This window comes from Anabrus simplex, chromosome 3, assembly GCF_040414725.1.
Source record: "Anabrus simplex isolate iqAnaSimp1 chromosome 3, ASM4041472v1, whole genome shotgun sequence".
NCBI classification, from domain to species: Eukaryota; Metazoa; Arthropoda; class Insecta; order Orthoptera; family Tettigoniidae; genus Anabrus; species Anabrus simplex.
Window position 1 is genome coordinate 461,300,578 of NC_090267.1, and position 12,200 is coordinate 461,312,777.

General features: G+C 38.5%; 1 protein-coding gene across 1 annotated transcript; it reads left to right on the forward strand.

The window, feature by feature from the left end:
* The first annotated feature begins 10,494 nt into the window (after positions 1–10,494).
* LOC136867435 (protein YIPF1) lies at positions 10,495–11,843 on the forward strand. The gene has a single exon (XM_067144638.2). It carries the CDS (start codon positions 10,709–10,711, stop codon positions 11,636–11,638), a length of 930 nt encoding a protein of 309 aa, XP_067000739.2. The 5' UTR covers positions 10,495–10,708; the 3' UTR covers positions 11,639–11,843.
* Positions 11,844–12,200: the final 357 nt, after the last annotated feature.

Sequence of the window (12,200 nt, forward strand, 5' to 3'; positions counted from 1 at the left end):
GCTTGCTATTGCATACCCAAATGATGACCCCTACCGTCTAGTGTAGTAACCGTGCCTCTAGTGATGCAAATAGCGCCACTTCACCCATGAAGGCGCGAGGCCAACACCACTGTCGAATGTGTGTGTTTATTTATTTATTTATTTATTTATTTATTTATTTATTTATTTATTTATTTATTTATTTATTTTTGCTACTTGTCCTTGGACACTCCCGGCACTAAGAGCCATACGCCATTTCATTTTTACTTCTTGCTTAACGTCGTACTAACACATCGAATTTTTTTCGGCGACGGAGTGATAGGAGAGAACCGTGGCCTTAAATAATGAACTGGTGTGAAAATAGGAAACCACGGAAAACAATATTCAGGGCTGCCGACGGTGTGATTTGAAGACACTATCTCCCGAATGCAGACTCACAATTGCGTGACCCTAACCGTACGGCTGACTCGCTCGGTAAAAATATTTATTATAATGTAGGGGATGTACATATGTTTTTCCTTTTACCGTATCGTACTGGGTATGTTAGCTCATTATGAAATGTAGCCTAAATATTAATGTGACTGACATCTACAATAAACTTTTCATAAATTTCACAAACACCAATAAAAGTCTATATATGGTAAAAGTTCAGCATTACTCACGCAAGTTTATAATATAGTAATCATGGCTGACGGTGGGCGAATGGACACTGCCATTGGTTGAAGGCTAGTCCAATGAAATGTCGTTCCCATAATTCAGTACAGGCAGAAATTATGACCAACTTACGCGATGAAAAGACCTAAGAGTGAGGCAATGTAAAAGAATAACCATATGAAACAAATAAGATTAACAATCTCTGGCTATCTTGAAGTATGGCAGTGACATTTCATAGGGCAAATCATCAGGCGATGGCACAGCCCATTTGTGCCACCCCCGGCCACGATTATATAAGAATATGTTGAAATAGTTGAGACGTTTCGATGCAATAATTACGATTCTAAACACTACAAACCATACAAAGAAAGTATTTTTTCTAGCACTGGCATACCAACCACATTCCCGACCCCCTTGTACTCGGCGACGACATGAAAATACAACACGATTGAACTTCTCATTCACTAATAATTTAACGTCACGGTCATACCTTTCACATACTCTACTCTTTGAAATCAAATTGTGACGTACATACAATTGAACTAAATCATTAAAGTTGTTCTTGTAATTAGATGAAAAACTTGTAACATTAATAACGCATCCATCGCACGATGCCATGTCAATAGAATTAGATATGTTTTCTGTATCAACAATGGACACTTACTTGTGCCAGGCTCCTCACTTGCATCTATCCTATCCGACCTCCCTTGGTCAACTCTTGTTCTTTTCCGACCCCGACGCTATTAGGTTTGCGAGGGCTAGGGAGTCTTTCATTTTCACGCCCTTCGTGGCTCTTGTCTTCTTTTGGCCGACATCTTCATTTTTCGAAGTGTCGGACTGCTTCCATATTTTTCCTCTGATTAGTGTTATATAGAGGATGGTTTTCTAGTTGTACTTCCTCTTAAAATAATAATCACCACCACCACCACCTCTACAATGGACAGATGCACTACTGCCTAGATTTGGAGGCGCTATATACGAAGAAAGACGTAGTAGGCTTTGCTGCTATCCTATCATTTCCTGACCAGTAACCCACATAGAATGCCGTGGTGTAGTAATGTGAAAAGAAAGATGATTGTGGTCCAGGGCTAAGTATCCTAACATGTGAAAAGAAAGGTAATTGTGGTCCGGGGCAAAGTGCCGTAACATGTGAAAAGAAAGGTAATTGTGGTCCAGGGCTCAGTACCATAACCAATCCAGACCAATGGTCTTATCCATGCCCTACCCTAACCAGTACAGACTAGTGGCGTTACGCCCCCAGACCCCCTTTGCTTGCCGTTCGCGACTTCAGACTGGGGGCTTAACCCCCCCCCCCAGACCCCCTTTGCTAACAGATGGACTAGTTCCTAAGTACAGTGGTGGCAGCTTTGTGCTTCGTCATCGGCGAGTCGTCTGCGAGAAATAAACATATGACAGTCATACCGCGCGTAGATATTGCCGATGCAAGCGGTAACCATGGTACTAATGCTGCGCGAGATGGACTGAACTTTTAATCTATATTTGCCATGCTTGGTGTACGTTTCACTGAAATAAGCCTACATAAAACCATTATTCAAGCACAAGACACTGAGTGACACATAGCCTTCAGGACCATTAAGGAGAGAGAGGAAAAGAAAATAAAGAATATGATTATCAAACTTCAATCGATCGTACACCACCAACACCAGATGGCAGCACAAATGAACTCTCAAGGGCAAAGATAAACAGGTAGATACCAACAAGCCATCACTTACGGTAAGTCAGAAAAAGGAAACATTACCAATCAGCTTTCTCCGATTAGTGCAGCCGTACGCTGAGCACCGCGAAACGGCTCACTGTGTGCCTTAGTTCATAGGCAGTACCCAAATCAAATTGAAATCTCTTCATTTGCAAATGAGCTGTCTACCTCGGTGGCAAATGGTACACTAAAATGCATTATTGTCAAGAACTAAATATTAAATTAACAAGAGAAGAAAATTTTCCTATAAAACAATATTATACAATTTACGCTAACAATTTTTTCTATTGAACACACAGCTCATCCTTAATAAATTTATATTATTTACAAAATTATACATATAATATCTCCTTTACATACGAACATAGTCAACTCATACACAGTATGTGGAATTACTTCAAATGATACAACAGAACGGGTATAAGATTAAAATTTACATTGCATTTATTTACTTTCTTTAACCTAAGTAGCATAACGACCTGGTGCGTCTTAACCAGAGCCCCTTTTGCAACCACTTTTCAGAGTTCCTGAAGGGCCTTCACAGCTACCGTAGCGGTCCCATGACCCTCACCTACACCTACTTCACCCCTACAGGCAGTCCCCTACATTGGCTGTCCAAACTCTTTAGACTAGGGGATGGAATTAATTTATTTACACACATTTTCATTTACATTAACCTGCACTGGTCGAATGCCCTCTAACATTTCATTTATTTCCTCTGTTGCTGTTTATTCTCTTCTTGAACATCTGTACAGATTTTGGAAAATGATCAAACACTACCGCTGGTAAATTGTTCGATTCCTTCACACCCTTCCCAATGAATGAAAATTTACCCCAATCGCTTCTGTTAAAATTCCTTCTAATTTTATATTCGTTGTCAGTCCTGCCGATATAATTGTTTTCCAACTGAAGCCTCTCATGGATATCTCCTCATGCTTCTTCTCCTGTAAAGGCTCTATATAATCCTATAAGTCTAGTTTTCTCCCTTCTCTTACTTAAAGTTTCCCACCCAAGTTCCTTTAACATTTCTGATACACTACTCTTTCTCCTGAAATCCCCTGTTACAAATCTTGCTGCTTTCCTCTGCACACTATCTATTTCTTTTATTAGGTATTCTTGGTGAGGATCCCAAACACTGTTTGCGTATTCCAATAATAGACGAACCATACTTAAGTAATTTTTCTCTTTTCATTCTTTGTTGCATCCTTTAAGTACCCTCATTCTGGCATGTAACGATCTGTATGCTTTCCCAACAATGTCATCCACATGAACCTTCCAGTGCAAATTACTTTCAAATCTCACACCTAAGTATTTGCACTTGTCATCTTTTAGGATAACTACCTCATTCAAAGTATATTCAAATTCAGTTTTAAAACTCCTGTTTGTAAATGTTGTAACAGTTGATTTGCCTCCCTTAACCTTCATATTATTCTCTTCAACCCATTGTTGGATACTCTCAAGGTCCCTTTGTAATTCTAAACAATCCTCAATGTTATTTATTTCCCTATAAACAATTATGTCATCTGCATACAATCTTAATTTTTATGTTATATTGTTCCCTAAATCATTTACATATATTAAGAAAAGTAACGGACCGATTATACTACCCTGTGCAATTACCTTCCAAACTTTCTCTTCCTGCGATACATTATTTCCTACTTTGACTTTCTGAACCCTTGAATTTAGAAATGCTTTTATCCAATGTGTAACCCTTACATCCAATCCTATTCCCTCCAATTTCTTTAATAATGTTCCATGTTCCACTCTATCAAAGGCTTTGGAAAGATCTATGGCTATGCAATCTAACTGGCCTCCTGAATCCAATTGATCTGATATGTCCTGCTGAAATCCCACCAGTTGTGCCTCACAAGAAAATTTCTTTCTAAATCCATACTGGCTCCTCATGAACCAATTTTTATCATCGCATATCCCTCTGATGTACTTGATATTAAACTCTCCAGGATTTTACGAACCATACTGGTCAGGCTGATTGGTCTGTAGTATATATTATATAAATAATATATAAATATAAAATATAAATAAATATATAAATAAATTGGTATTACTATAGCTTCGTTCCATTCTTTTTGTATTACACTATTATTTATGATATAGTCAAAGAGAAATTTTAAATAAGGCACTATGTACCACCCCATTGTCTTTGATACCTGCCCAGTAATTTGATCACTTCTTGTTGCTTTTCCTTGCTGAAGCAGTTGAATTTCTCTGAAAATATCTTCATTTGTGAATGAGAAGCTTCTTGTTTCCCTATGTGTCTCTCCCTCTCTATCTTCTGTTTCGGTTTCCAACTCCTGACAACCATCTACTGAATCTCTGAATTCCCTACTAAATAGGTTTGCTTTCTCAGTATCTGTCAAATAGGGTTCACCCTCTTCTCCCACCATTGTAGGTATTTGGATTCCTTTCCCTTTTTGATTCCTGATATATGAATACAGCTTTGTCCATTTCCCTTTATGGTCATTATCCTAATGAATTATGCCATTCATATAATTCTCTTTTGCTTCCTTTTTAACTCTATTCAGTTTCCTCATTAGCTCTTTTCTAGTTTCTCTATTCTCCCTACCCGCTTTGATTTTCCTGTTTACTATTCTACATTTTCTTTTTAATTCCCTTATTTCCCTTGTATAATAACAGGGTCTGAGGTCATTTTACCCTTCTTAACAGGTACAAATCTCTTCTCTCCTTCCCAAATGATTCCTTTAAATTTAGCCCGAAGTGTATCCACATTACTCCCTTCACTTATCCAACAACTGAATTGTGATTTAAGGTAAGTCCCAAATTCATCAACTTTAGTTTTTCTGTACAATTTCTTGTCTTGTGTGACCCTCTTGTTAAGCATTTTTGGTACAAGTCCTACATCCATTATTACAGCCTTATGGTCACCTATTCCTTCAATTACCTCAGTTTTATCAACAATTTCCCATGGTTTAACCAAGAATACATCTAGTAAGTTATTGAGACGAGTCGGTTCCTGTACCACTTGTGTAAATCCTCCTTCCCAAATTAACTTATTTGCCAGTTTCTCTTCATGGGCTTCACTTGCAGCTCCATTTCATTCAACTTCAGGCAAGTTTAGATCTCCCCCAATTATTACCATATCATTTATTATTGTTTTATGTGTATAATCTATTATTTTCTCAAATATTTCCATGTCTCTTTCCTCTCATCCAGGCCTGTATGTTCCTATTATTCCCACCTCCTTCATATTACCACAAACTAACTTTATCCCTAATATTTCATCCCTTTCATCGGTAAACCATTCATGTGTACAATAAGTTTCCTTCACCAGAATAAACACACCCCTCCCTTTTTATCTCCTCGGTCTCTACGATAGACTTTGTACCCTTCTGGAAATACTTCTCTATTACCCACCCCTTCTCTCAACCACGATTCTACTCCTATCACCACATCGGTCTCATAAGATTCCATCAATGTACCGAATTTTAATTGTTTATTTACTACACTCTGACAGTTTACCAAGAGCAATCTCAGACTCCCTTCCTCCCTAAAACTTGACTGTTGCAATTGGGTAACTTGAAATTCCTTACTTTCCTGAGTTTCATTTTCTAGTTGACTGAGCCAGCTTGAAGTACAGCTGGCTCTTTCTACTAGTTTTCTTGGTCAGTATTATAACTCAAGGGAGTTCCCTTTTTTACAGTACATATTTTAAGATTAATAAAATCTAGAACAATATTTGCTATCTTTCGTTTACCTGAATTGTTTAGATGAAGGCCATGCTTTGTGTAATAGTGTCTCTCGAATCTGCTGCTATCAATTACCTGTGTATTACGAAAATGTTTACAAATTTTAAGCATATCTGTATTAACTTTGTCCACTTCAGTGTTCACACATGAGTCTCTAATCAAATCATGCCTGTGGGGCACGTTCACTACAAAGATGTTAGTGTGAGTCAGCTTACCTAGTGTACATTTAAGTTGAGAAATTACATTCTTAGCGTCGTTGTGAGCTACGTCGTTCGTCCCGCCAATGATCACTACTGCATCACGACTTCCGAGATTTCTTGCTGCCTGTTCCGTGTTTTCCAATACCTTCTTGATTGGGCCCCTTCCATTCTGTTGACGTCATGGCCGTTGTGTAGTAGAAATCAATTGCGATCTCCTTCTTTTTTGCTAGTACCGGTAGTTTTTGTAGTACCTAGTTGTACTGTCTTGTGGATGGTAGTTAGCGATCCAGTCGAAGTTCTTCGATAAAGAAAGGTTCTCCTGCTAGTTCATATGTCAACCTCGAAGGGGTGTATTTCGATAGGCAAAGCAGTTTCTTTAAAAATATAGCTTTCACTTTCTCTAAGTCTTTCAGATTAATTTTGCTTAAATTATCCCATATTATATCCAACTCATACCTTGCGATAGGTGTAATTTTCTCTTTAAAGAGACTTTTTGCCGATTGCAGAGACATGTCCCAGAGATGACTAATGTCATTCATTGACCTGACAGCTCATATCACCTTATCTTTCACATGACGTGTGAATATTTTCCCTTGCGTCTGAAGAGTAATTCCTAGTTATTTGAAGTGACAGGTTTGAATCAATGTCTCATCTCTGAGATAAAGAATGTCATTCTTGGCTGTTCTTCCGCAACGTTGTCTAACTTTTCACTTCTAAAAACGTACAGTGTTTAATCGACACCGACAACCTCCTTGTCACGTCATCATAATGTTCTTATCCCTTGCCCAAACTCACTTTGTTTTGACAAATCAAGACATGGCTGCACTTTATAAACTTGCCTCCGCTAGGAGCGCTGATGTCTGGCATACAGCCCCCTCTATGTTGTTCTAGCTTGTTTATGATATTGATTTTTAACCACCTCAGTCTCAATCTCTATATACTGCCTGCTCTGTGCCGCGAGAATTGGGTTTACAGTGACATTGCAGATGGTAGCACTTACCGCACCCAGAGCACATGTTGGTTAAATGAGAGTTCATCCGTAACACCAATATAAAATGAAAAATAAACCTTAACATGTTCCTCATTGAGAGGATAATCCACATATAGAAACTAACATTTCACATTTGACCTTAAATTAAGATCAGAAACGTACAATATATAAAATCTTACCAGTTACAGTAGATATATTAGGATCATCCCACAGCTGCATGGCACATAGAATTTTCTCCACAAGAATAACGGAGTACCTTTTCGATCCTTTACTTACTGTTATGTACCAGCAATGGATGCACACATTTTTCTATCAATATTTCGCTGACCCTTTGTTCATGACCAGATTTGAGGATACGTTTTATAGCACATACAGCAGTGCGTGCGTCCGTCATGTCTTTAGATCCACCACCCAATCTCACTGCACTAAACAGAGCTCCTATTCGTTCTCCAGAAAATCATCTAGTGAGAACATAAAAGAACCCATTTTGCAACAGATAAAACACACATTCCACTATAGATTTCCCAGTTAGCGAGACATCACCTGCCATGTCATTAGTCAGACACGTCAGTTTTGCACGTTTTTATTCCAACTGAATTATTTTAACGTACTCGATGATATCATCATTCAACCATTGTAGTATTTTATCTGCTGGTGATTAGAAAAGCACACAGTATGGATTGTTATGCCGAATGTGCTGAGTTATGTCAATGACGTCGTAGAATGTGAAAAATTTGTAAATTGATTCCATTCAGCGTATGAAAAGTCTAAACATGTGTTTATGAACGAGCATGATTTTCTTTCGTGGATCGAATAGCAGAAGCAACCGCTGAGAAAGGGGCAAAAGATCCGCATGGGTCGACGCCCCGAACAAATAGCATTTTAAACAAAAGCAGAAAAGAAAAAACGCTGAGAAAATATTTGTACAACAGAACATTCATATTTTCCAAATTCCTCTGCTTTTTCTTAATATGTAACAGACTTGAATGTCAAGTCTTTTTGGAAGCGATTAACTTCTTTCACATATTTGGAGGTGATGATGCCATTGCTGTCATTTCTCTGTCTAGGAGTCCGGATCTCACATTTAAAAATCAAATTGTAACAGTCAAAACCAAAAAGAATTTTACAATTAGGATAACATGGATGAGTCACATAGGTTCTCACGTTCCCTTTCAAAAAATGTTGAAACATAGAAACATTGGTTCTATGATTGTAAGTCAGCAGAATTAGTCATTTCTGATTTAAAATGAAAGCCTTTAACGAGGGAGTAGGCAGCAGGAATAGGGAACTTTTTGAAAGTCCGTTTACAACCAAACACACCAATTTATTCGCGAGAGTAGGAGATTTTTCCATATCTGTGCCGCATACACCTTCAGCATTGACCACACAAACGAACTTGTCACTGGTTTTGTCGTAGAGGAGCCGTGACTAATCAGCCACTTAATCGGCAATCACTGTTACACTCCTTTCTTTTGGTCTGACAGTTTTACATTCAGTTCTAAGTCCTTCCTTCACTAATTGCTAAATTCCGACACCACTCAACATTTCCCATTTAGGCTACCTGCTCAGAGTACCTTATGATGGAGCTGACATTAGAACATGAGTTCTCCCATATTCGTAATTATTTGGGATACTATTCTCTATGCCACAGAGTGCCGTGTGATTTGTTCTGACCGCGCGGATTTTGTCTTGCGAAAATTATTATGTCATCCAATGTGTTTTCTGCCCTTGAAGAACCTGTTTCATCATACATTTGTTCCGAAGAAGTATCTTGTCGCTGCTTTTTCCTTCGTGGAGTTATTTTTCTGGTTTGAAGATAATGTGGATACTGTAATTCGAAAACCGACTAGGCACACACTCTGCCTTTCATATATTTTTCTTTTAGTTGTATCGTTTATCTCCATCTCTAAAATTCAAGCTATAAACACGAGAATCATCGGATGGAATCCATTGTCACTCCTTGGTTGATCCTTACCTTGATATAGCGTTAAGGCAATTTCCTCAAAGGGGATTTCCAAAAGCTTACACCTGAAGAATTTGAATTCCTTGCTATGGTATAAACAGAGAGGAATAAAACAATTTATCATTTTACAACTAGAGACACACAAAAGTACTCAATGCAAACGCACGGGAACAACGTGGGTACGGGGATAAGCTGGGTGGGTTAACTGGCGCCCCTATCAGAGGTTTGTGACACTAAGTGAGCACCATGTTAACCGCATAGCATGGAGTAGGCAGTATAGGATTGAGACGGCGGAGACTATAGCTCATTCCACGTTAAGAAAACAGTATTGCTGTTATGACAACAGGGTTGCCATATTGAAAGGCTCTACTCAACACCATCACGGGAAAACGCCGGCACACAAATTTATGAAATTCAGTATTTAAGTTCAAGACAATGCGGAAAAAACTAAGAGGAACTAAAGAGATCTAAAGAGGACGGGAGTTTTACAGCGACTATTTTTGGTTTGTACAGAATCAGAGGTAAACTAAGGCACATGAAAATCCTCTGCATTGAAGTGTAAGGCAAACTGGGGGAGAAAATAGACTAATAATGTTTATCGTCTCGAGGGGTGCATTTAATTGCATTTAATACATTTCCCCAGGCAATAAACGCTAGAAAACCGACGCAGCAATAAATACTGTAGATTATTCAACAAAAGATCACAGTATTAATGTTAAATAAAGAAATCCAACACATAGGCTGATCGCATAACTCACTTAACACAAGACAATTACGCGCTGATTTAAAGCCTCAAAACACATACGCAACAAATAAATACAGTAGATGACTTCACTACAGAAGTGAGCTGCCGGCGGATCACAGTGAGAGACTACACGAGGCGTGTATCAGAGCAACACAGAAGGAAAATAAAGGAAGGCAACGAAGCGATGGCTGTTGCCGCCATTGTGCTTCCTCCCTACAAATGTATTTATGAAAAAGAAAATGTTATGCAGTTATTTTAATAATTCACGGGCAAAAATGCCTTATACTTTGTATCTATCTTTCGTAATACTTTACAAAGTACAGTAAAATATCCCTTAATCACAAGGAATTATGGGTGTCTCACAGGGGGTGTGTTCACTTCTTGTAGGTTCATAAGAGTAATACTGTTTTCTTAACGTGGAATGAGCTATAGTAATAGTAAAATTCGTTGGTTTCATTTTGGCCATGGAGTAACTGCTAAGATGATAGATATTCTTAGAAGATTGTCATACAGTTCCGCCAACTGCACCAAACTGTATGTTGCTTATCGCAAATGTATCGTATTGTGATGACGTTTTTGTGACCGCTTTATAACAACAGTGGTCTCTAATATGAATTATTTACACAAATATTTTTCATTTAGTGCATATGTATGAACTGTTTAATAGTTCCTGCTGATTCGTTCTTCATCGGTACATCAACCTCAGTGGTCGGCGAATAAGGAAATCTAATGACATGGCATCGTCAAAGCAGTCTCTTCTTGATATGGAAATTGATAGTCATTCTGCTGAGTCCCAGTTACAGTTTCAAGAATTTTCCACTAACAGATCGGGAGGTGGAGCTGCTGAGCTCGATGTGAGATCTTCACATACACTGACGTTCAATCATTCTCCTGACACTCCAGGATCGGACACTGAAGGTGATCCTGAGTCCAAACTTCTGCACGAGGGAACAGAACGGCAATCTTCGCCTTCATTTTGGACTTTTGAATATTATCAACAATTATTTGACGTTGATACTGATAGAGTTCTTGATCGGATCCTTTGGTCTATGATCCCTCGTCCAGGTGTAAGTTACTTGCAACATCACATTAAACCTAAACCCGACCTATATGGACCTTTCTGGATTTGCACGACACTCATCTTCACCATCGCTATTAGTGGAAATTTGGCAAACTATCTCCAAACTGCAGGGAAGAATTACGTTTGGAGATATAATTTTCACATTGTGACATATGCAGCCACTGCAATTTACACTTATGCATGGCTTGTTCCAATGTTACTATGGGGTTTTCTGCGATGGCGTGGTGGTCAGGATACAAGAATGACATTCCTGGAGATCCTCTGTGTGTATGGTTATTCATTGGCTATATACATTCCAGTTTCTGTCCTTTGGGTAATACAGATTGAATGGCTGCGGTGGTTATTAGTTGGAGCTGGTGCAGCCCTGTCAGGTTCTGTATTGTTGATGACATTCTGGCCTGCCATACCAAGTGAACAACGATGCCTTGTTCTTGCTGGCATATTAGGTTTACATTTATTGCTCGCTGCAGGATTTCTCCTTTACTTCTTCCATGAGCCAGATGATACTAATTCTAGCATTCTATCTACTACGGTTGCTCCTCCGACTCCTAAAGTACATGTGAATGATACAAATAAGAGTTAGAAGTGAATATGTTCCTATTGTGAAATGCTGACAGTGCACAATTTATTTTAACAAACTTTTTGGTGTCGCTTATGCCTTTGTGTCTCTTTGAACTTTGTGAGTGTTTTCCTTCGTGTGTGTCACAAACACTGTTCTAACTGCAATGGTTTTTTTTTTTCTGTACATACATATTTTAATGTAAATACGAATTAAATTCAGTAAATCAGTGTTTCATTGATGGAATGTTGTGACCTCATTAATCCAAGCATAACATGTTCTGTAAACTTCAATATGAAGGTTTAATTGCCAATGGTCCTAAAATGGGTCTTTTTTGCCAACGTGGGTTTTTTCCACAACTTTGGTAAGTCTCGGGGAAGTTGCCTTAGTACTGTAGAGTGTGAGTAGATTTGTCACTCTTCTAATTGTGAAAAATGGAGTGTGTCCATCACCATGTTCATCAAGCAAGTGCATTATCACGAAGTGTCATGCACTAGTGTTGTCTGGATTAGCGTGGAATCGCATGCGAGCACTGTATTCCACACATGGGCCGATAACCTTGGATGTTAGGCCCCTTTAAACAACA